General features: G+C 52.6%; 1 protein-coding gene across 2 annotated transcripts in view; it reads left to right on the top strand.

Moving 5' to 3' along the window:
• GSK3B (glycogen synthase kinase 3 beta) overlaps window positions 1-26,136 on the top strand; it is a 66,693-nt gene that overhangs the window by 18,467 nt on the left and 22,090 nt on the right. For both annotated transcript variants that reach the window (XM_066599247.1, XM_066599248.1), the window contains exon 2: window positions 8,224-8,417. In XM_066599247.1, the coding sequence (XP_066455344.1) occupies window positions 8,224-8,417 (194 nt within the window). The remainder of the gene's footprint in view (window positions 1-8,223; window positions 8,418-26,136) is intronic.

The raw sequence follows: 26,136 nt of genomic DNA, 5'->3' as shown, positions 1-26,136 counted from the left end.
GTTTGGACTCGTTTCCTGGAATTCTCTGAGCATTGTGTGTACAGGGCAGAGCTGTAAGGAAGGGAAGTGTTGCTTCTGGAGGGCACACTTGTTCCAGTCTAGGGGGCCGGGAGGAGGGATTAGAATGTGGGACATCAGCCGCCATCCTCCAGGTGCCCCTGACATCTGTAGACTTCTGTATCAGTCATAAATTTATAGGTTGAGGTATTGCAGAAGTTGCATTGTAGCTGATGATTATCAATCACAAAGTTCACTTTGAGCTTCCTAAATTGTGAATAAAATACTACACATGCAGTGAAGACTGACACAAGTTGTGCAGTAGGAGAAACTTCTAGCTTGGGTTGTGTGGAAAGCTGACTGAGAAACTGTAAAGGCAATGCAATTAAAAATCCTTATTACAGGGGTTTTCTGAGATTAAGATATTGATGACCTGCCCTCAGGATAGGTCATTAATATCAAACTGGTGGGGGTCCGCTGCTCGGGACCCCTCCAGTGTGCTGTTTGAAGTGCTCAGGTGAGTGCTGTGCTGCTTCAGTCTATACCTGGCACAGCACCGTACATTCTATAGCAGTCACGTAAATGAGGCGGAGCTGCTCGCAGGCCATGTGACTGGTGAAAGTGACATCGCAGGCGTGAGAAGAGGCCGTAGCGCTCATTAGAGCACAGCAGTCTTTTCCAACAGGTGATCACAATGGCCACAAGCGGCAGACCCCCCCCCACCACCTATCTGATACTAATGACCTGTCCTGATAGCTAATCAATAGTAGTCCTGGAAGCCCCTTGGGCTGTATCAAGATTAACTTTGATCACCTATCCAAAAGTCTGAGCGGTGGGAGTCTTAAGGCCCATTTAGACACAACGACATGCGCTCAAAAAACATCTTTTGAGCCATAAGCGTTGTATCTAAACGCGCTGCCATCGTGCACTTTTGGCGCGCCATTAGTTTTAGCAAGCTAAAAATCAGCAGTGACTCCGCTGGCGGTTCTCAGGGCACCAGCTGAAAGCTCTGAGAACAAAGCAGCTGTTTGCATATACAAAGCAGCTGCTGTTCTCAGAGCTGTCAGCGGTGTCCTGCTCTGCCTTCATTTAACTCTTAAGTAGCTAATTAGCTACTTAAGAGTAGATGTAAAGATGATCGCTCAAAACTGTCACTCAGACTGTCGTTTGAGCGATCATCTGCGGGTGTAAATGGGGCTTTACTGCTGAGACCCACCACTGATCCTGAGAACAGGGCCCCTGTGTCCCCCTCTTCTGTAACCGCTGATCTACTGCACTCCCGCAGTGCTGATCAGATGGTAGGGCGGTCGCACATACACGATGCCGCTCCATTTATTTTCAATGGGACTGCTGGAGATGGAAATAGCCGAGTACAGATTCCTAGCGAACAGCCTCATTCAAATGAATAGAGTGGTGCTGCATTCAAGGGGTTGTCTGGTTACTGGGCAATATACCCCGTTTAGTGCCTATTGCACTAAAATATGGAAGTGTACTTACCTGTTCCCCCGTCGCCACGATCCAGTGCTGCAGCCAACCTTTCCAAATTCCTAGCATCATGGTGCTGATGCCAGGAGAACGAGTGCCGATGTAGTCTCTGATTGGCTGCAGCAGGCACCTGACTTCTGGTTAAATCATCTGTCGCAACGAACGCTGGGACCACAGCGAGACTGGAGTGTAATGGCGGGGAACAGGGAAAGTACACCTCCTTCTCCAATTTTAGTACAGTGGGCCCTGGTAACCGGACGACCCCCTTGCAGGCCGATGTCACTGCCGGTGTGGGACGTAAGCCTGCAGTGACAGCAGAAGGGGGACACAAGACCCCTGTTTTTGGGAACGATGGAGCTCTCCGTGATGAGCCCGTATATCGCGGCCGCCCGTGTGGCTGTAGCATCAGGCTATTCCGACATAACATATATTAATTGGAATACAATTAGAGCATTAGAACTTCACTAAATTCCTATGAAAGGAAATATGCAGCAAATTCCACATTTAATTGATTTATAGAATATTTATAATTTTTTTTAATCTGCAGTCGGTACATTTCTACTGGCAGACTCCCCCAAAATGGGACCGACTCCACAGCCCTGATTTTAAAGGGACAGTAAAACTTGCAAGTTGTAGTAGAGGAGCGGCTTTAATCAATTAAAAGTTCTACAACTTTTACAAGTATGTACGATCACGGTTTGCTTTCATTGAGTGAACACAGTTCTAGTTTACACTCACTGGCTGAACCTGACCGAGGGCTGACAGGCTTGTTACAATGTATCGGTGCAGGTCAGCAAGAGCTTTGTGGTGTTGCTGTGTTTAATTTGCAGTGACACATTGTAACTAACCTATCAGATGGCTGTTGGCACAGCAGGGCTGAGCGTTGCGGAGTAATGACGGCTGTAGGTGTGGTAGTCTGCTGGGACCCCCCAGGACTGAGGTTTCCTGGGCTTCTGTGTTCGGGGGAGTCTGCTGTTGGGTTTCCGTTCTGCAGCGTCATGTCCTCCCCGCTTGTTCCTCCCATAGCGCCGGCGTGTGACGTGGGTTTACTAACACCCACCTACTACCTTTCACCTTCTGGGAATGTCCGTATTCATGAAGTTAACCATTAGCCAGCAATGTCACAGCACAACCCCTATGTACGATCACAGCCCTGCAGGGAGGTCTCTATACTTCCCCTCACCCTATTGAAGAACACTACAGTCCGCACCTCCCCAGCCAGAAAAGGGTGGTAACAGGGAGCAGTTGTTTGCATTCAGCGTGCGGGCGGCGAGATAGACGCACGCAGCCAATATGTGATGAATTTACCAGGATAGAACATGCGGCGCTTTTTCTTAGGTATGTAATTTACGCAATTTGTGTTAGTGGCAACCCGGCCATCTATACGATATTAGTACAGCGTAATGCGCAATTACCAAACGCTTGTGTGAGCCGGCCCTTAGTGGTGTGGAAGTCGCCCAGCAGTAACGTCTGGCTGATTGTCTGCAGAGCCGACCGGCGCATCGTACCCATCGGTTGTGTTCTAAGAGCCTTCCTCTCATTATCCGCTCAGGTCTGTGATACTTCTGACTAATCTAAGACTCGCTGCCTGGCAACTCCCAGCAGCCAGCCTGCCAAACCGACTGAACGGCGAATCTCCTGGGGTTCCCTGCTGGTTCAGTGGCTGCAGAAGCTGCAGCTTTTTGGGAAGTGTTTGCACCGTGCAGCTATCTGCGGGAGAGGGGCTAAGCTGTTAAGTGTCTGGCAAAAAGCTTGCTGACTTATATATATGTTGTGTATGTATGTGATGTATGTAATATATATAATTTTTAATAATCTTCAGACTCCCTTAATTTTGAAGACATTAAAGGGTTGTCTCGCGGCAAACATCAAAATTTTACATTACCCCATTCCCCCTGTCACCCCCCCTGGCATAAAATAGCAATTTAAAGCGTTTTTTAAGCCGCTTGCTACTCACCGATCCGACGAAATATGAACTTTAAAAAATCTTCTGCCTAAGATGGCCGCCGGTCCTTTCCCAGGGATGCACTGCTGTCTTCTCCCATGGTGCACCGCGGGTCTTCTCCCTGTGCGTTCCATTGCCGATTCCAGCCTCCTGATTGGCTGAAATCGGCACACGTGATGGGGCGGAGCTACGCGATGACGCGTAGAAGGGGCGGAGCCAGAACGCTGCTCGTGCCGGACCGAAGAGAAGCCAGAAGACCCTTCTGCGCAAGTGCGTCTAAAAACGCCAGAAGCCAGCAGAATTAGACGGCTCCATGGAGACGAGGACGCCAGCAACGGAGCAGGTAAGTGAATAACTTCTGTATGGCTCATAATTAATGCACGATGTACATTACAAAGTGCATTAATATGGCCATACAGAAGTGTATAACCCCACTTGCTGCCGCGAGACAACCCCTTTAAGTGACCCTCCAGGCCTGGACCAACAAAGATGGCTGCAGCACTTCTCTGACTACCTGATGCACACTGTGCATAGTATGCGTTGGTAGTCTAAGACACCACATCTTCTCTGAGTGGCCAGCAGGGCTCATGGGGTCAGCACTGGCCAGTCACAGCAGCGTGTAGTCAGAGAAGCCGTGCGCCCATCTTTGTTTGTCCAGGCGGGGAGGGTCCCTTTAAAGGGGGGAACCTGTCACCACCTATGAGCACCATCGGTGTCTGGCCATGTAGTTGTTATACTCTGGCTCCCCGTTCCTGTACTGTCGGCACCCCATAGAGAACAGTGTGTTTGTGTGCTCAGCGGGCTCGGCTCTATAGGCTACGTGTGTGCTAGCACTGTTATCTATGGGAGTGCGCCTGCACGGCAGCAGAGAGGAACCTGGCAGGAGCGGGGAGCTGGATGGACAGAAAAACTAAATCCCAGACTCCTCAGAAGATGGTCTGTGAACACGATTGCTTAGTTTATGGCGCTCATGCGTGACGACCGGTTCCATTTAATAACAGAAGTTCTTCTCCGCCGTCCCGTAGTCTCGGGAATGCCATCTTGACCGCGGCTGTAGAGTCGGGAAGCCAAAATATATAGTGTGTGTGTTTAAGTGATAAACTTCCTGTGTTCAGATGGTAACATCCGGCTTTTCATCACCATTATGATACAATAATTGGGGAGAATACTTCATCTAATGGAGAGGAAAGGCGAGAACTGATTCCTCTTGCGGTTTCCACATCTCACCTATCGATGTTTTTGATAAATAGGGGCTACGATGGATAGAACATGTATTTATAGGACATTTCAGAACGTTCCTAAATTCTCATGAAAGGAAAAATGCACCAAATTCTGCATTGAATTAATCCTACCATATTAAATATTCTATAAGCCGGAGTTGGTAGATTTCCACAGACTCCACCAAAATGGGATTGGGACTCCACAGCCGAGGTCTGTACAGTCTGAGGAGTGTTGGAGCCGTATCGTTGGGCAGGGTGTCTTCCTGTATGTCACCCGTGCTGCACCTGTAGACCAGTCGGCAATCCTCCATAGCAGGGGGGACACAATCTCACACACTGAGTCTGAGGGTGCGTCACACATAGTAGAAACAACGTTTTTCTGCAGCGGAGACATTTACCACATTTTACTATGAAAGTGAATGGGATCGAAGCAAATCCTGTTCACATGCAGAGGAAGAAAACCGTTGTGGATTTTCTGCTGTAACTGTAATGTAACTTTAACCGCCGGTTCTGCTGTAGAAATTGCGCAACAATTTTGCAGCGTTCTCGCAAAGTGTGAACACACCCTAAAGGTACCGGCTACACTGGACAACTGTTGGGCGCATAAGTGAAGAGAGGCGTCTCCCGGCCTTCCCCTTCGCTCACATTTAACAGGCAGTCATTCAAAGACTGAATAACTCCATTGGGAAGTCGCTGGTCTCAACGAGCTGCAACGGAGTGACTTCTCGCTCAGTGCCCCCTGTGGATGTGGACACGGAAGGACTATTGCCGAAAATAGCTGTTTAAAGTAGTGATTGGGGTGATAATGGCCCCGTATAAAGGTACTTAAAGGGAATCTGCACCTACTTCTAGGTGAGTATAACCCTTACATCCCCAGACTCAGCGGTTCACCTACTCTCAACCTAAAAGCTTATAGGGCTACAAGTAGGCAGCCGTCTCTTTAAGTCCTTATTCACGTGGAATGTGGTGAAAACCTCATCTGCAAAACCGCTCATGGTCCAGATGTGGTGGTGATGCGGCAAATCGCATCAAAACTGCGGCAAACACACATGCAGTTTTGCCAATGGTGCAGTTGTTGCCCCATCCCAGCCGCCTAGTGTCTATATAGCCTAATACTACTGAACTCCATGATTGCATGCTATGTATAGTTAGTCTCCACTATACATACCCCGGGCTTGTGGCTACTTCTGCCCCGCTCCGGAGGTCTTTGGGGTGCTGGATTGGGAGTGAGACATGTTTTGGCAAGAAGGGGCCACAGCGTCCACATTGTGGGTATCGGTGGGGCCCCCACTGGATTACCCTCCCCCCTAGTATACCTCCATAACGGGGCGTCTTGAGCTGCTCCGGAGGCTCCTGGCAGCGCCGGTGAAGCCAACTCATGCGCTCTTTCCTGTTTCCAGTACACAGGACCGCCGCGTGTTTGATGTCTGAGGAATGCGCCCTGACAGCAGACTCTTTGTTGTATTAATCTGCGGCCGGGTGGGATTTCTTCTGAGACGAGTCCTTGAGGCCCACGAGACACGATGTGAGATCGTCCCGTTGCCACTCTGTATGTAACAAGTGCAGCCGGCTCATCAGGACCGGCGTTCTCTCCAGCGGGTCTCGCTGCACCTCACCCTGGCCTGCATACACCCAATTACAGGGGCTTATATGTGTGTGATGTCTGTATATACAGTACATCCCAGGTACAGTGTAGACCCCTAGATGCTGTCTTATTTGCCTCTGTAGACCCAGCACAAAGCCCCCAGTTGATGCGTTCTGGGGGCATATTTTTTTCGGCATCGCGGCAAAACTTTGGTAGTGGAGTGCGGATGGGAATGCATCGGAGTACGCCCCGCAAGTGTCGGAGGTCCTCGGGCCGTTCATTTTCTTCCCATCTCCTCGTCTTCCATGGTAAATGGTCTTCCTATAACTGGAAGATTAGATTGTAAGCTCTTGGGGTGAGAGGTGAGAAGTCCATCTGTCGTCGGCTTTAGGGTATATTCACACATTGCGGAAACGCGGTGGATTTGCTGCCACAAAGTTTGCTTCTAAAAATCTGCATGGTTTTCCACCGGCGAGGAGGACGAGATGTCAGGAGACCCCGAGGGTCTATACCGCTGGTCTCACTCCATCAAATGATGGGGCGAGTTCGAAATCCACACAATTCGTTGTAGATTTTGCTACTGCCGATGTTCTGTAACATCTGAACAAGACCCTTGAGGGGGTCCGGCGAGTCAGAGAGGAAGTTACACGCTTCGTGAGGAGAGAACATGGAGAGCTGCAAAGGTCATCAATAGTATTTGTGCCTGGAAAACTCCTTAAGTGAACTGTCTAAGCTGTATACAATTGTAACAAACCCCCAGCTGTGAGAAGTATTAGGTCTGTAGACTTCCATTACCATCACCTGTAGAAAGTAGAGATTTGCATTCTAGTAGTTGGCATCGGTCAGCTCTAGTTTTGAGCTACTCCGGCTTTCCCTCCCGTTAATCGGGTTGTCACGAGTGATTTGCGCCATAATTACGTATTTTCGTTCTGTGAGATCTGATGGGATTGAACGTCGCAGGAATTAGAGGAAACGCACGTGTGTCGGGATTCGCCCACCTACATGTATGCTGTCGCCGCCGCTTCCCTCTCCCTCCACCCTTGCACCTCCAGCGTTACTATTTTCCTCCTCCTGTAGATTGGCTTTGGATTAGTGATGTTTGCTGCTCTTTAAGCCCCCCCATCAGTAACCCTTTCATGTCCACCTGCCATCCCATTACATAAAGTAGCGGATGTCATTAGCGAGCTGGCTTGGCGGTCGGCGTGGTGGTATTTTCCAGCTGTGAGAGGCTATTTCTATCTGAGCGAGAAGCAGATCTGCAGCTAATTAGCAGCGAGCTCCAGTCATTAAGATTAGCTGCGCCCGTGGAGCCCGCTGCTCCTCCATCTCAACCCTCTTCTACCTGTTTGTCTCCTTGCTATTAAGCGCTACTTTTTTCATTTCTATGTAATCTCTTTTATAAATATTTTGCTTTTCTTACTTTCATCCTGCATTATGCTACTCCAGCCGCATCCAAAGCTGCATTTAAGAATTTGCTATTAAGTCAACTTATGCTCCAATCACACCCAAAGCTGGAGTCCCACGTTCTGCTGTTTCACCGTATGTCCTACCCTAGTGACCTCCATTCTGTTGCCGTTCTTTAGCTATCGGGCTGCTGGACTTTGCTGTCCATTGTCTTCCTGACCAGCTGCATTGTGGGAGTTGTAGACACAGCGTGATAGTCTTGAAACTGAGTAAATACTATGAATATCCCAAAATGCATTGCTGCACCTCAGAGGGGCCAAATAACCTGCAAAGCAGCCCAAGAGTTGGAAACCCCTATCAGGTGATGCCCCGTGGGTTGCCTGACCCTGCACTGAGAATCGGATTTGAAACTTGTAAATGCAGCTCTGGATGTGATTGCAGTATAAAACATGATGCATAATAGCAGAATAGTGACTGCAGCTCTGGATATAAGATAATGTATATAGTGGATCAGAGTGTTGATTGGGTGTGTTTCGGATCTCCGGCCTTTCATCCATCACTGATATATTATTTTTTTTATTTACCAGGAGACAAAGATGGCAGCAAAGTTACCACTGTGGTGGCCACCCCGGGTCAGGGACCGGACCGGCAGCAAGAGGTCAGCTACACGGACACCAAGGTGATAGGCAATGGCTCCTTCGGCGTGGTCTATCAGGCTAAACTCTGCGACTCAGGGGAGCTGGTGGCCATCAAAAAGGTTCTGCAGGACAAGAGGTTCAAGGTGAGCGTGTCAGACGGGGCTCTTGCGTATCACTGTGTGGACGGGTCCCGCATGCTTCTGGTAGGCAAATCACAGGGAAAGGTTGTCAATTTGTCTGTAAAAACTGCAATTAAACAGCAGAAGTCTGTTGTAAAATGAAGGGATTTTTGCGCCCTGATGCCCTAAAAGTGCGTTTACACGGACGATGCCCACACAGGGTGGAAATGCTGAGGAATATCGCTGGGGAAGATTCCACGTAAAAACGCGCAGCATAGGTGAACAAGAATTGGCTGCGTATGCACAGTTGACTTTAGTAGCATCGCTCCCCCTCACCTTGGGATACATGGCGCTGGCAGAGTCTAGTGAGTGCCAAGCCGCTGGTCAGGTGATGCGAAAGTTGAATCCCTAGAGGCTGTCGGGGGGCGCTGCCAACGCCATGTAGTCCGAGGTGAAGGAGAGCGATGTAGCAGCTGATTCTTTACCTAAATCCGCACCTGTAGTGTGAATTTTGACGCAGATTTTAATGCGGAAATGATGCAGAATGTGCAGCAGTGAAAATTCCCCAGCGTCTCCGTCCTTCGTGAACGCACCCTAAGGCTTTATTTATCAATGTGGTTTTCAAAACTGCAACATGTGAATAAACCCTTAACTAATGGGTGATACCCAGCGGATGCTGCAGGTGGTGATCAGATGACTAAGATTACTGGTTCTGTCTGGCTGGGGACCCTTGTACAGTCCTGAGGGTCCACACGGGGCAGGTTTGCTGCGGAGTGTCTATAGCAGATCTGCAGCACAACTGACATTAAAAAAATACCCCATTTGGTGCAGAATTCAAGAGTTGGAGTCACACAAAATCTGCTGCTAGAATTGACACGCTTCGGATTTATATTCCACGCTGCACGTCCATTTTTGCAGCAGATTGTGTCAATAGTGTAAGAACTCTTAAAATTCATTCGCCTGGCTGCTACAGTAATGGGGTCCGCATGAACAATCTGTGGCAACTCTGCTCCGTATGAACAGGACCGCTTCACACGTGCGTATGCACCTATATGCTCGCCGTAGTGTATTTGCGCATGAACAAGGTTTGAAGAGGACCGTGATCAGCATGTCTGCGCATATTACTGTAATTTTTGCGCAGGTCCAGTTCTTACGCACGCGCGTGACACTCCTCCTTGGAATTTAAAGGGGTTGTCTCGCGAAAGCAAGTGGGTCTATACACTTCTGTATGGCCATATTAATGCACTTTGTAATATACATCGTATATTGTATATTTTATATTACAAAGTGCATTAATATGGCCATACAGAAGTGTATAGACCCACTTGCTTTCGCGAGACAACCCCTTTAATGTCTATTTAAGCCTAATAAGGGCCAGCTGTCACATTTCTCCTGTGTTTGGCGCACCCTTCCTCTTTGTGTATTTTCCCACATGTCAGACTTCTATGGCACTTTTGCTGCACAAAACGCCATAAAAAATGGGACCGGACCTAATTTTTTGCACATGAAATGCACACGCAAAACCCGCTCATGAGAACGAGCCCACTGAAATCAATGGGCATGCGCAAATACGCCCGTGCTAAGGAGCCCTTAGTCTGTGATCTCCCAAAAGATCAGGACACCCCTTTTCTGAAGCACTTTGTGCTGCTGGGAGACCCTGAACCCTCCAAGTCTTAAACCGGGCTCACACGAACGATCCGGATTCTGCATATGGGTCCCCGCAGTGAAATCCGGCCCGTGACCCCACGTAGCTTCTTTCTGTACTGTGGGTGACCGTGGATGCTTGCTGTCAGTAATACACAGTATAGATTTAAAAAAATTTTTTTTTTCTTTTTTTTTTTCTCTTTTTTTGTGCCATCGCTAGGAGAGGCGTGGGTGCCTGCAATGTGAATTGCGGTGGGCTGGGGGTCGGGCAATCTGCATTGACTTCAATGGAGGCCGTCGACGCGGAGTCTACAGCAAAATACAGCATGCTGCGATTTTTTTTTTTTATTTTATTCTTTTTTTAAATCTATTCTCCTCCCCTCCGCTTGAGGTATACGCAATTTATTTCGATGAATGCGTAGGAGAAAGCGATTTTTACATACCTTTCAATGCATTCTATTTGCTTTGGATCCTCTGTGCGGAAGCCGACCGCGGATTCCACACTTCACATCCGACCTTTTGAGACCGGCCTTACGGTCTATTTACACAGACTGACAAGCAGGCTTGGTAAACAAGCGGCAATAAGAGTTTGGCGCTCCTTTAACGCCTATACACGGGGCAATCGTACAGGCTGCATTGGAGACTACCAATAGTTTGTCCCCAATATAGTGCCATCGGCACATCCGGTGTACACGGGGAGGTTTTTCTTCTTGGTCGCATAAAACCCGACCGGCCGACTGCTAGTTGTGACCGTTTACACGGAGCAATGATTGGGTGAACGAGCGTTCTAATGAATGCTCATTCGCCATGATTGGCCTTCGTAAATGGGCCATAAGATCATTATTACACGCGCGTGAATGGCTGACGCTAGCGCGCATGATTTAGCGTCGATTGTCCGGCTTTACGCAGCAGCTATTGCTCTTGTAATGTCGCCAATCCCTGACCTCCGGCGTGATCAGCACACTCTTCGCCTGACGGATTCTGGGCTGTTGGGAACTTTGTTCCTCATGTAACTGTTTGTGACTTTCATCTCCTGAAATCCTCTGCACTACGGGGGATCTGCCCCTTCTATGTGACTCCTGGTCCCCCCTCCCCTCCCCCGCTCTCCTCTCCTAAAATCCTCTGTGCTGATGGTTACCCGGCTTCACCCACCATGTAATGCCTACAAGCTCCGTGTACTCCTCTCGCCATGATTACTACCACGTGTGCCAGGGCTGTCTCGCCCCTCTGTAGGGTGAGGAGGGTTCCAGGGAATGGCTTCTGACTCTTCCAGCCGGCTGTGTAGTCACTGCAGGGCACTGGCTGGCGTGGGCGGCTGCGTCGCTGCTATTAATATGCATATTGTGCAATAGACGCTGTTTGATTTGTAGCGTGCTTGAAATGGGTCCAGACGCTTCCCCTCCCCCTCCTCAGCTTTGTCTTGCAGCAGTGTGCCAGGGATGCCAAGACGGCTGCAGAGGGAAGGAGCTGTTATCTACTTCCATGGACTTCTAACCTGTAAACCTCCCCCGCAGTCAGGGCCATTTAGTGGTTCAAGGATCAGTTGTCTCTCCTCTACTTAGTTCTTTCTTGCATGCAGAGGATTTTAGTTTGTGCCCCCCTGTGTACAGCAGGAGGTCCGTGAATCGTCCCTGAATCCCCCTCTTCCTTACTGACATTAGGGGGGTCATTCAGTGCCCATTCAATCCTTTGTTCCCCTAAAGCCATTGCATCTGTTGTACAACGGGGTTGTCTTAATGGCCCCTTTTTCACAGGGCAATTCTCTAAATAATCGCAAATTCCGGTGCTAGTCAGCCCGCGTGCATGTGGGCACCAATGGGGCGATGATTCCCGCACTCGTCCGTCATTTGTTTGCAGCTCGCCTAAAAGAGTCGTTGGTTGTTCAAAAGTTGTCTGCTGTAAAGTCACAGAGGTTCGTGTGTGAACAACGTGCAAACTAATCTGCATGGAGATTTCGGTTCCCCCGTGTTGTCGGCGCCGGTCCCTGAGCCATAATTACCACTCGTAGGCAAGAAGACCGTATTCTAAGCCTGCACACCCTGCCATGATAGGGACCACCCTGCGGAAACAACCCCAGAGGACCCTGTAAGGGATGTGAGTTCATCTGAGGACACAAATACATTAGTCCTATAGGGGCAAGAAAATGTCAGGTAGTGGAGGGCAAAGAAAAACCGGCTTAAGGCTGGGCGAAGACCCGAGCGCTGAGCAGTGCGGCCCACTGAGCATTTCCTGTTCTTGGGGGGCATTCGCTGCTCTTGCTGATGAAGCCTATTAATTTGTCAGTTAGTAGAAAGCTGCCCCTCCCCCTTCCTTCTGCCACCTTGTTGTCTGTAATAGCAGAGCAGCCTCCTGATGCCCCGTTGTGCAGGCCAGGAGTGGGGCCTCAGGGGAAGCTGGGTGGTAATGTCTCTCCAAGAAGTGTGACCCCCGATGATGGCCCCAGCAGCGTTCTGTGTTGGGGATGCTGGGACCTTGGGTGTCTATACACGATAGCAGCCCGCAAATTACCTGTGTGACCTGCAGACGTGTTGTGGAGACCAGATTGATGGGTGCAACTTGTGAGGCGTATTGTAGATAATGGGATGGAACCTGCAGTGCTGCACCATATTGGAGATAATGGGGTGGAGACTGCAGTGCTGCACCATATTGGAGATAATGGGGTGGAGCCTGCAGTGCTGCACCATATTGGAGATAATGGGGTGGAGCCTGCAGTGCTGCACCATATTGGAGATAATGGGGTGGAGCCTGCAGTGCTGCACCATATTGGAGATAATGGGGTGGAGCCTGCAGTGCTGCACCATATTGGGGGTAATGGGGTGGAGCCTGCAGTGCTGCACCATATTGGGGGTAATGGGGTGGAGCCTGCAGTGCTGCACCATATTGGGGATAATGGGGTGGAGCCTGCAGTGCTGCACCATATTGGGGATAATGGGGTGGAGCCTGCAGTGCTGCACCATATTGGGATAATGGGGTGGAGCCTGCAGTGCTGCACCATATTGGAGATAATGGGGTGGAGCCTGCAGTGCTGCACCATATCGGAGATAATGGGGTGGAGCCTGCAGTGCTGCACCATATCGGAGATAATGGGGTGGAGCCTGCAGTGCTGCACCATATCGAAGATAATGGGGTGGAGCCTGCAGTGCTGCACCATATCGGAGATAATGGGGTGGAGCCTGCAGTGCTGCACCATATTGGAGATAATGGGGTGGAGCCTGCAGTGCTGCACCATATTGGAGATGATGGGGTGGAGCCTGCAGTGTTGCAGGTTATTGCAGTTTATGGGGTGGAGCTTTCAGGACTAGTTTCACAGTAGGAATCATTCACATAACATGGAGTGCACATGGCTGTGTGGTTTCCGTTGATGTGGGTGGAGCGGGCAGATATGGGGACTCTTGCAGTGAATATGCCGGATGGCGCGGGCTGGCATCGGTTGCAGTCAGTGGGGTGGAGCGTCAGATATGGGGACTCTGGTAGTGAATATGCCAGATGGCGCTGGCTGGCATCGGTTGCAGTCAGTGGGGTGGAGCGTGCAGGGCTCGGGGTTATACCAGGTAATGCGGTGGAGCGGCGGGCTCACTACTACCGATCTCTGCCGCAGGCCGCGTGCAAATGTTATTTTGCGAGAAGTGTGACTGATTACTTTGTCGCCATCGTTGGCTGCGGCTCACACTGACTGCAATGGTGTTACAGGCTCCTCTTCTTCCTCAAGGCTGATGATGGGGGCTGTGGTGCGGTCTGGGGGGCAGCAGCTGGGACCACCGGACACATTGTAACAGTGGAACAGCTGTCAGGACAGACAAAGCCAGCCCATCCCCCACATCTCTCACAGATCTGGAGCTAGGACAAAGGAATTCACACAGGTCACATGGCTGACAGCGCCTTAACCCTTCCCTGCCTGGGCACGTGACTCCTTAGATGTGTGTAGACTCTGGCCTGGGAGGGGGCAGTGATCCCTGGAGACCGCCGCTGCTCCTGGTTGCTATTTGTCCTGTAGTTCTGGTTTCTGCTGAGTAATAGGGAAAATGTCACTTGCTATAATCATCCGGAGAAATGTAGTCATGGTGGTGGGCTGGGGGTCCGCAGTACCTGCCAATCATCCCATGGAAGAGCACTGCAGACCCTGCTTCCCCTTCCAACCTGGAATGGCTGATAACTGGGAATAATAGACTGTACAGAAGACTGCGGGTTCACCATTTTTTGAGACTTTTTTTTAATAGAGCAGGTATATGTCATCTGCTGCATATAATCCGTTAACGTGACTCCATCAGCCAACTGACAGCGGAAGGAGCGCCGCAGATTGGGGGGACGCTTGCCGTCGGCCTGCAGAGGGGCGCCTCTACATACTTCTATTTCCCTCTTTGCCCACTTCTTAGCTCAGCTCTACTGATGTAATTTGTGACTGTAGTTTCAGTAATCTGAATGAATCTAGAAATCCCCCTCGTCTGTCTCCTTCATCCTGCCCCAATATTAGGTGGGTGTGTCTCCGACTACTTCAGATTAGGCACTGTAGCTAAACTATAGTCACCGATCACATTTGTGTCCTCATAGAGCTGAGCTAAAAAGCCACCAAGGAGCAAGACCCCCTCTACATACTGACTTAAAGGGGTTTTCCAGGCTATATTTATTGATCCACGGTCAGGCTGGGGTCCCATTTAAAATCAATGACAGCTGCACCTGCAGTTACCAGCGTCGGCCACTACACAGGAGTCGCTACTTCCACTCCGTACCCCTGTGTTGCCGTTGATGGCGGGGGCCCGAACAGCTGATAGATCAGGGGCCCGACGGGTGGACCCCAGGCCTTCAGCTACTGATGACCTATCCTGAGGATAGGTAATCAATAAAAATGGCCTGGTAAAACCCCTTCATGCTACATTCACATCAGGCGGAAATGCCCGTGTGAACCCAGCCTAAAGTTTTCGTTACTGAGGATGGCCATTGGCCGAATAATGGCTGAAAAGAGCAGATTCAAGCAATAGTTGTGCGGTGTAAATATGGCCACCGACAGGAGGACAAGTGATAAGCCGCAGTCGTTTGTTTTTCAACAACTTGCAAACACACTTGCGCGGAGATCCCCTCTACGAATGTCTGCAAACTAATAAGCACACTGTTTTAGAAGCTAATGAGCGACTGTCGTTCGCACGCCTCAACGAGTTTTCTGAGCGACTATCTGAATGACGGTTGCTCCGTGTTAAGGCCGTTTTGAGCTCCTGAATGGAGGGTCTCTGCTCACTCTGAGCTTGTAGGTCCAGTGGGCGGTCCTATCTGTGTAGGAGTGTAGATGAAGAGGTAACTACCAATCACTAATAGCCCCGCCCACTGGACCACAAGTTATACTGGATCTTTTCCCACTTAGTGAAATTATCAGTCTTCTCAACTCCTCCGGCTCTATAACATGACGCCTGCAGAATGGGCTGATGGGTTCTCTCTTAGTGCGCCCCCTAAGGGCTGATTTAGGGAGAAGGAGTGTCGGATAGCAGAGGGCAGGAGAGGTTGGAACTGCTGCTGTGGATTGCCTACACCGATACACTGTAACAAACCTCTAGCTGTGTTTGGAGGACTAGGTCAGCATTTTCTCAGGTGAACCCACGGGACTTGACGATTTAAGATTTTTGTTCAGAAGCCTGGAATGGCCCATGGAGTGCGGCACAGTGTAAGACCCTCTGCTCACTAGTGATGGGGGGTTTTGCTTTGTACTCACATTACAGTGATTGATGTTTATAGAGTGATGGGCACAGTAGCAGATGGCACAGTAGGGGGCCCGCTGTCATCCGTCTGTTTATAGCCCCTGTGAGTACAGATGCCGGTTTCTCCATCAGTGACCTCCCTGCATTCACTATCCTGCTGCAAAACTCTTACCCTGATCTCCTCTGAAAAATGACCGCATATAAAGTCCTGGTACAAAGACCACGGATGGGCATCACTACTTGTGGGTTTTAATTAAATCACCCACAGCTGTGATTAGCATATATCCTGCTAATTATAGCTCTGGTGATTTAATTAGGGTATGTGTAGTAGGACTTGCAGGATGTGATGGCCCTTGGTCCTAGGGACTTCTGGCGGGCTTTGGTCCTGGGGGTTATCATTGCTGCCCTGGTCCTCTTTGGTGCAGAGAACTCTTTTTCTATTGAGGACATTGCAGAGTTGTGTTCGGCCCACAGACAGAATTTCAGATACATGGGGTGCAGGGTTTGTGGGCCATCTCTAACCGCGCAATCTTTTATTGGGTATTCACCCCCTTACTGATCTGGACGAGGTCTGCTTGTTCATTCTAAACTGTAATGTCCTCGTTGAACAGAGTTTGCTCTGTCGTGTGGTTGGGGAGGATCTACTACTACCTGCTGTATTTTCAGTTCTGTCCATGGCTAGAATCAGGATCCTGGTCTTGTTTTAAATCCTAGAATCTTGGTACTTTAAAATGAGACCAGAGCCGTGACTCAAGCTGCAAACTAATCAGAGTTCCAGCACGTTGGCTGCTCTCACTTGAGTCTGTGAGGTGGAGAGAGAGAGAGACTAGATCCTTCTTCTGTACCTGTCTGACTGTACATCATCCCAGGGGGAGTTAACCCCTTAGTGATGAGCCTTTTTTTTTCTTTTTTTAAGGACCAAATCATTTTCATCATTGCATTTCAAGAACCATAACTTGCTAACATAGACAGTTGAGGGCTTTTTTTTTCTTTCCTTTTTTTTTTTTTTTTTTTGTGACGAGTTGTATATTTTACTAGCCCCACTCTGGTGTTGCTTAACTTTTGGGGGGAGGGGTGGGGGTGGGGTTGGAGAGTCAAAAATGGCCAGAAATTCTGCCATTGTATTTGGACGATTTTTAATTTTTTTAATGTTCCCCATTCAGTAATATAGCTTTGTTTTATCTCAATCAGCACAATTACTTTGATACCAAGTTCATGTAGATTTTTTTTATTTTTTAGTACTGTTTTGTGCAATAAAAAATGTTTTTCAAGAAAAACCATTGACTCTGCATCGCTGCATTGTAAGGCAGCTCTCAGACCGGCTGTTTTGTAATTTTTTTTTTTTGCCACCTTAATCGCGGTAAAATGCTTACTTTGACTTCAATGGGGTTATTGCAGACCTGCACTCGAGCGCTGACTGATCTATTTTTGTGCCCCCCCCCCCCCCTCCAATCACAATGATGGGGCACGTTAAAAACGCTGTGAAATGCGTTAAAAAAAAAATTGCCCGAAATCATGTCAAAATGCTGCGATTTCAAACGCAGCATTTTGTGAACACGTGAGCATAGCATTTTTTTAATTGTTTTCCTGCAAATAAGCTGTATGGGGTCTGTTTTTTTTGTGGGAAGAGTTGTAGTTTTTATTGGTAGCAGTTCAAGCTACATATGACTTTTGGATTGCCTTTTATTGTGCCTTTTCACACAAAAGAAGCGTTTGCGTCGTTATGAAAGCGGTAATACCTATTATGTCTTGCTTTCTTAAAATTTTGGGGGCAATTTTATTAATTAAAAATCTTTGGCGACAACTGTTTTTTTTGGTTTTTTTCAACTTTATTGAACTTTTTTTTTTCTGGTTCTATTTGAGGATCATTCGTGAGGTTTCTACTCCTGGTGGTTAGAGCAGGAGCCTGCCTGTCAGTTAGCCAAGCCACCGCCTTTAAAACATGTATATGCAGGTTTAAAGTCCATTAGTGAGATAAGTAAGAAGGCGTTTTGGACGTCACTAAGAAGTTAATATGGACTTTTGTTCATGTAATCGCCACTTCCTATCAGTTAGAGAGCATATTTGCTGTCTGATTTTTGTGCAAGCTTGTCTTGCATTTTCTGGTTAATGCTCATCTCAATCTCTCCTCTAAGCGGAGTCCGCCTGGCGCGCCCCCCCCACCCCACCCAAAGACCCCATACTTACCTTCCGAATCCGCTGTGCGAGTCCCGCATGCGCAGTACAGCGCAAGACGCGCCGGCAGTGTCATGACGTGGTGGGCGGGGCGCATATTCACGCTATAGTTCCTCTGTGCTACAGCGGAAGTATAGCGTGACTGCTGGCTTCCATTGACTACAATGGAAGCCGGGCGCGCGTATTCCCGCGGCAAATAGGACACGCCGCGGGTTCTTTCATGCTGCGGGATTCCGCAGTGTGAACGTTCAGAGATTTAGGTTCAATAGAACCTAATAGCTGCGGTGTAACGCGTCGGAAATCTGTGGGCATATTAGTCCTTCGGGCTTGTGCTGATGGTGGACGCTGCAGCCAGTCAGAGGCCAAAGCATCACCCTTCCAAACTCCTGGCGTCATGGTGCCCAGGATGTGAGGGATGCCAGGAGAACGGAAGGTGATGCTGCGACCTCTTGCGGTCACCTGACTTTCGCTATCAGCACAAACTGGAAGGGCCGCAGCAGCTGCTACGCTGTTTACCAGGGAGACGAGGGGTGAATATTGCTTCTTTTGTTCTTCTATGGCATGGCCAGCTATTTTTTAAGTCAGAAACCCCTATAAGAATAAAATTAGTTATGTCACTAAGTAGTTAATACGCTTAAGGTGACTGACTTCTGCGCCAATTATATTTGGCATAAGAAATTCAAAATCTAAAATAGTGACATTTTGGGAGGATTTTACCAATTTTAATATGACTGGTTTAAAGTGTGGGGGGGTTCAGAGGAGAGCGGCTATGAAGAGCGTGTCCTGCCCTACGTCAGCGGTCCGTGAGAACGCTACAATGCTTTACTTCCTCCGTTGTGGGGGAGCCGAACACTTGCTCCCCACCCACCCCCTCCCAGACTGTAGCTGGTCACCCACCCCCTCCCAGAATGTAGCTGGTCACCCACCCCCTCCCAGAATGTAGCTGGTCACTGGGGCATGACTAGACAAACCCCTTCTAGTGTTTGCAGGGTTATTACATGTTCTCTGCATGTGTCCTCAGTGCCGGGTTGTTGCACCTTTTTGAAGGTGTGTGGTTTATTACATGTTCCCTGGATGGATCCCCGCTGCAGATGTTATTACACGGTCTCTTTATGTCCGCGATCAGTTCTCCCATGTAGCTGGTCATGTATGACGTATGGATTATTTCCTGGCAGGACCAGGTCTGCAGCAGGTGCTGCTTTGGTGTCTCAGACAGATGTTCTTTTTACTTATGTTACATGTTTTTGCTGGGCAGGTGAATCCAGAATTCGCTGCTGGGTTACACAGAATCTCCTCTGCCTCCCTTAACAGATTAGACTTCAAAGTAGCCAGGAAACCACCAACCCCCCCCATTGTCCTAAGTGCAGCCATAAATCACATGATCAGAGCCGCTCTGCAAGACACCATGTGCTGGAGATTGGAGCTGAGACAGTGGAGGCCCGCAGCGCTGGAGGGGTACTGGGTCAGGCCCGCAGCGCTGGAGGGGTACTGGGTCAGGCCCGACAGCGCTGGAGGGGTACTGGGTCAGGCCCGACAGCGCTGGAGGGGTACTGGGTCAGGCCCGACAGCGCTGGAGGGGTTACTGGGTCAGGCCCGACAGCGCTGGAGGGGTTTCTGGGTCAGGCCCGACAACGCTGGAGGGGTTTCTGGGTCTGGCCCGACAGCGCTGGAGGGGTTACTGGGTCAGGCCCGACAGCGCTGGAGGGGTTACTGGGTCAGGCCCGACAGCGCTGGAGGGGTTACTGGGTCAGGCCCGACAGCGCTGGAGGGGTTACTGGGTCAGGCCCGACAGCGCTGGAGGGGTTACTGGGTCAGGCCCGACAGCGCTGGAGGGGTTACTGGGTCAGGCCCGACAGCGCTGGAGGGGTTACTGGGTCAGGCCCGACAGCGCTGGAGGGGTTACTGGGTCAGGCCCGACAGCGCTGGAGGGGTTACTGGGTCAGGCCCGACAGCGCTGGAGGGGTTACTGGGTCAGGCCCGACAGCGCTGGAGGGGTTACTGGGTCAGGCCCGACAGCGCTGGAGGGGTTACTGGGTCAGGCCCGACAGCGCTGGAGGGGTTACTGGGTCAGGCCCGACAGCGCTGGAGGGGTTACTGGGTCAGGCCCGACAGCGCTGGAGGGGTTACTGGGTCAGGCCCGACAGCGCTGGAGGGGTTACTGGGTCAGGCCCGACAGCGCTGGAGGGGTTACTGGGTCAGGCCCGACAGCGCTGGAGGGGTTACTGGGTCAGGCCCGACAGCGCTGGAGGGGTTACTGGGTCAGGCCCGACAGCGCTGGAGGGGTTACTGGGTCAGGCCCGACAGCGCTGGAGGGGTTACTGGGTCAGGCCCGACAGCGCTGGAGGGGTTACTGGGTCAGGCCCGACAGCGCTGGAGGGGTTACTGGGTCAGGCCCGACAGCGCTGGAGGGGTTACTGGGTCAGGCCCGACAGCGCTGGAGGGGTTACTGGGTCAGGCCCGACAGCGCTGGAGGGGTTACTGGGTCAGGCCCGACAGCGCTGGAGGGTACTGGGGAGCTGGTGGAGTCCTGCTGTGCTGGAGCATACAGGGGAGGCAGTGCCGGGGTGGAGTGCCGCGAATACTAGGGAGGCGTTGGAGTGCTGGGGCATACTTGGCGGTAGGCGATGGAGTCCTGCAGTGCTCGGGAATACTGGGGAGGTCAGTGCTGGGGGGGAGAAGTAGAGCATACAGGGGGAGTGCTGCAGCGCTAGAGCACACAGGGGAGGCGGCGGAGTGCTGCAGCGCTGGAGCACACAGGGGAGGCGGCGGAGTGCTGCAGCGCTGGAGCACACAGGGGAGGCGGCGGAGTGCTGCAGCGCTGGAGCACACAGGGGAGGCGGCGGAGTGCTGCAGCGCTGGAGCACACAGGGGAGGCGGCGGAGTGCTGCAGCGCTGGAGCACACGGGAGGCGGCGGAGTGCTGCAGCGCTGGAGCACACGGGAGGCGGCGGAGTGCTGCAGCGCTGGAGCACACGGGAGGCGGCGGAGTGCTGCAGCGCTGGAGCACACGGGAGGCGGCGGAGTGCTGCAGCGCTGGAGCACACGGGAGGCGGCGGAGTGCTGCAGCGCTGGAGCACACGGGAGGCGGCGGAGTGCTGCAGCGCTGGAGCACACGGGAGGCGGCGGAGTGCTGCAGCGCTGGAGCACACGGGAGGCGGCGGAGTGCTGCAGCGCTGGAGCACACAGGGGAGGCGGCGGAGTGCTGCAGCGCTGGAGCACACAGGGGAGGCGGCGGAGTGCTGCAGCGCTGGAGCACACAGGGGAGGCGGCGGAGTGCTGCAGCGCTGGAGCACACAGGGGAGGCGGCGGAGTGCTGGAGCACACAGGGGAGGCGGCGGAGTGCTGGAGCACACAGGGGAGGCGGCGGAGTGCTGGAGCACACAGGGGAGGCGGCGGAGTGCTGGAGCACACAGGGGAGGCGGCGGAGTGCTGGAGCACACAGGGGAGGCGGCGGAGTGCTGGAGCACACAGGGGAGGCGGCGGAGTGCTGGAGCACACAGGGGAGGCGGCGGAGTGCTGGAGCACACAGGGGAGGCGGCGGAGTGCTGGAGCACACAGGGGAGGCGGCGGAGTGCTGGAGCACACAGGGGAGGCGGCGGAGTGCTGGAGCACACAGGGGAGGCGGCGGAGTGCTGGAGCACACAGGGGAGGCGGCGGAGTGCTGGAGCACACAGGGGAGGCGGCGGAGTGCTGGAGCACACAGGGGAGGCGGCGGAGTGCTGGAGCACACAGGGGAGGCGGCGGAGTGCTGGAGCACACAGGGGAGGCGGCGGAGTGCTGGAGCACACAGGGGAGGCGGCGGAGTGCTGGAGCACACAGGGGAGGCGGCGGAGTGCTGGAGCACACAGGGGAGGCGGCGGAGTGCTGGAGCACACAGGGGAGGCGGCGGAGTGCTGGAGCACACAGGGGAGGCGGCGGAGTGCTGGAGCACACAGGGGAGGCGGCGGAGTGCTGGAGCACACAGGGGAGGCGGCGGAGTGCTGGAGCACACAGGGGAGGCGGCGGAGTGCTGGAGCACACAGGGGAGGCGGCGGAGTGCTGGAGCACACAGGGGAGGCGGCGGAGTGCTGGAGCACACAGGGGAGGCGGCGGAGTGCTGGAGCACACAGGGGAGGCGGCGGAGTGCTGGAGCACACGGGAGGCGGCGGAGTGCTGGAGCACACAGGGGAGGCGGCGGAGTGCTGGAGCACACAGGGGAGGCGGCGGAGTGCTGGAGCACACAGGGGAGGCGGCGGAGTGCTGGAGCACACAGGGGAGGCGGCGGAGTGCTGGAGCACACAGGGGAGGCGGCGGAGTGCTGGAGCACACAGGGGAGGCGGCGGAGTGCTGCAGCGCTGGAGCACACAGGGGAGGCGGCGGAGTGCTGCAGCGCTGGAGCACACAGGGGAGGCGGCGGAGTGCTGCAGCGCTGGAGCACACAGGGGAGGCGGCGGAGTGCTGCAGCGCTGGAGCACACAGGGGAGGCGGCGGAGTGCTGCAGCGCTGGAGCACACAGGGGAGGCGGCGGAGTGCTGCAGCGCTGGAGCACACAGGGGAGGCGGCGGAGTGCTGCAGCGCTGGAGCACACAGGGGAGGCGGCGGAGTGCTGCAGCGCTGGAGCACACGGGAGGCGGCGGAGTGCTGCAGCGCTGGAGCACACGGGAGGCGGCGGAGTGCTGCAGCGCTGGAGCACACAGGGGAGGCGGCGGAGTGCTGCAGCGCTGGAGCACACAGGGGAGGCGGCGGAGTGCTGCAGCGCTGGAGCACACAGGGGAGGCGGCGGAGTGCTGGAGCACACAGGGGAGGCGGCGGAGTGCTGGAGCACACAGGGGAGGCGGCGGAGTGCTGGAGCACACAGGGGAGGCGGCGGAGTGCTGGAGCACACAGGGGAGGCGGCGGAGTGCTGGAGCACACAGGGGAGGCGGCGGAGTGCTGGAGCACACAGGGGAGGCGGCGGAGTGCTGGAGCACACAGGGGAGGCGGCGGAGTGCTGGAGCACACAGGGGAGGCGGCGGAGTGCTGGAGCACACAGGGGAGGCGGCGGAGTGCTGGAGCACACAGGGGAGGCGGCGGAGTGCTGGAGCACACAGGGGAGGCGGCGGAGTGCTGGAGCACACAGGGGAGGCGGCGGAGTGCTGGAGCACACAGGGGAGGCGGCGGAGTGCTGGAGCACACAGGGGAGGCGGCGGAGCGCTGGAGCACACGGGAGGCGGCGGAGCGCTGGAGCACACAGGGGAGGCGGCGGAGCGCTGGAGCACACAGGGGAGGCGGCGGAGCGCTGGAGCACACAGGGGAGGCGGCGGAGCGCTGGAGCACACAGGGGAGGCGGCGGAGCGCTGGAGCACACAGGGGAGGCGGCGGAGCGCTGGAGCACACAGGGGAGGCGGCGGAGCGCTGGAGCACACAGGGGAGGCGGCGGAGTGCTGCAGCGCTGGAGCACACAGGGGAGGCGGCGGAGTGCTGCAGCGCTGGAGCACACAGGGGAGGCGGCGGAGTGCTGCAGCGCTGGAGCACACAGGGGAGGCGGCGGAGTGCTGCAGCGCTGCAGCACACAGGGGAGGCGGCGGAGTGCTGCAGCGCTGCAGCACACAGGGGAGGCGGCGGAGTGCTGCAGCGCTGCAGCACACAGGGGAGGCGGCGGAGTGCTGCAGCGCTGCAGCATACAGAGAGAGGTTGCAAGTCGGGAGTATACAGCGGAGATGGTTAAGGCCATGGCACTGGAGAATATAGGGGGAGGTGTAGTGGAGACTGCACGGTTGGATAATACGTGGACCCCGGTAGAGACTGTACATTGGGAGTATATAGAATTGGAGGCCTCTGTTTTGTGGGGATTTTGGGATGCTGTATCCCTCTGCCTCATGTGGCACAGAGTGTTAAGGCGACAGAATGCAGTCCTAAGCTCTCGTTCACGACCTGAAGGTTGAGCAAGTAGCCTGCTCAAGGTTGACTTAGCCTTCTGAGGTCGGTAAAACGAGTACCCAGCTTGTTGGGGATAAAGATGACTGGGGAAGGCACTGGCAAACCACCCCTCAAAATCAGCCTGCCAAGAAAACGTCACGATGTGATGTCACCCTTGGAGTCTGTCACGGCTCGGTGCTTGCACCAGGGGACTTTACTTTTTATATTCCTCTGCCGGTGGTACTGCCCTCTGCTGGGTGTAATCATTCCGGTTTAGTTTACCTTAGTTACTCCCCTATCACTCGGTGTGACCTGTGGCGCCCTCTCTCGCTGCCTCCATACTGCCTTTTCCAGTCTGTGCTGTTCTGCAGTTGAGCCTTATTAGCTGTAATCACTTTTTATAAGCTTGGCACACGTTCATCGGCCTAAAATAGCAGAAAGTGTTGAGAGGTGATGACACGGATCTCTGTCCTACGGCCACCATAACTGCTCCTCACTTACCCCCTCTTAGGGATTCGCAGAACTTTGTCTTCGTTGGATCATAGAATTTCTTCAGATTTATCCCCCCACCCCCAACCCTTTTAAGGATGCATTCACGCAAGCGAGTTTCTAGCAAAATGCACAAAACTTGCACTGAAATGGACAGCCTTGTTTTCAGTGGGTCTATTTACATGTGCAATCTTTTTTTTTTTTTTTTTTTTTCCCTCTTGCAGCGATGCTCCGAGGTACAACATGCTGCAATGTTTCTGTGAGTCTGCAGAAATCCTGCCCATTGTTTCCAATGTACTCTCGTACATTTTCCCCCCTTTTGAAAATACATGTTTTTTTTACACATGACATACATGCCTTTATTGATGCGACTTTAATCACAACGCACTCGCAGTGAACATCGCAATTTTCCAAGTTTGATGTTGGATCGAGTTTCTCGGCCAGCTATCGTGCTCGCCGGTGTGATTGCACCTTAAGGCGTTTACAAATCTACCTGCAGAATCAATGTGTCTGCTGGCGGCGGCGTTGTCCGGGACATTGAGGAATTGTCAGATATTTTATTAATGGAAGCGTCTATTTCTGGGCTGGGTTGAGCTCCCATCTGTAATAATGATCACATTTTCTTTCTCTGCCGCCGGCTCTGAATTTGTTGCCTGTTAATAATCCTGAGCCTGATGTGTCTGAAGCATATGAGGAGCGTCGTTTTGAGGGGGAGGATTTGGCGTGGCGGTGTCATTGCCACTACGGGGAAACCGCTTGGAATTGCTTGACATATCTGCACAGTTATGCGCGCAACAAATGCAGTGAGCTGCGCGGATTCTGTGTCTCATAGACTCGTCGGAGCTTGGGAACTACATTGGTTGTGTAACTCCCATTGACTTCTACTGGAGTAACACGCTGGGCTATTTGCCTTAATCCTGACCACCATGCACAGCCAGGCATGGGAAGTGGGGGCCGAGGGTGGGACCTGCACCGTTCTGACTTCTATGGCAGCTGAAGGTTTATTACATATATCGCCAGTCCAGGCTGATACAATGTATCGGTGCTGGAATATGTAACACACTCTCAATGCGAGGAAGAGGTTTGGGATTTTTTGGCTAGTCTTTTTTTTATCTCAGAGGATTTTCTAGACTGGATGCAATTGTAGCAAACCTTCAGCTAGATTGCTATAACACACTTCATGAATGTCCTCGTGAGTTTCAGTTTCTGGCGTAAAAAAAAAGTGCAAAAATGTGGGACTTTTTGGCATTTTTCGCTCGCCTTGACACTCTTGGAAAAAGATGGTGGCGCTGGTTAGGAGGGAGTGTGACCCGAACCTACAGATTTCTGTATAATTTAAGCTAGAGACCAGAAATGTACCCAAAGTCTGACCCGACATGCACTTCTGAGAAGGCGCACGAGCTGCCGGGATGCGCTCCATACATGAAGAGGCTTGCTCCACCGTGCCCCGGGGAAATTGTACTCGGCCCAGCCTCGGAAATGACGGGCTTGGAAAACTTCCTGCACGGTTTTTACAAAGCAGAACTTTTCATTGTACAGCGATTCCTTTTTTAGGACTTTCCGGTTGCAGTTCAGCACCCTAAGGACACAATTGTCAGTCTGTATATTCAGTGAACCCCCGGTATACAGTATTGTGGCAGATTGCACTTGTCATGCTTTATTGCTAGTGGTCAGAGGGAGGTGGGATATAGCCTGGGGTTCCCCTGTATATGATTGCTCACAGATGGTATCACTAACTGGTCAGCAGATTGGAGGTGCTGGAGCTGTCCTCTCATGGCCCAGGGGCAACCACTGACCTTTCACAGGGGATCATGGGGTTAATATGGCCGCACAGCTGCTCTGCTGACAGAGCGCTTTACCCCTCCTGAAAACCGC

Source organism: Eleutherodactylus coqui, chromosome 4 (genome assembly GCF_035609145.1).
Source record: "Eleutherodactylus coqui strain aEleCoq1 chromosome 4, aEleCoq1.hap1, whole genome shotgun sequence".
Classification (NCBI taxonomy): domain Eukaryota; kingdom Metazoa; phylum Chordata; class Amphibia; order Anura; family Eleutherodactylidae; genus Eleutherodactylus; species Eleutherodactylus coqui.
Note: the sequence above shows the minus strand (reverse complement) of the source record. Positions and strands in the feature narration are given on the sequence as shown.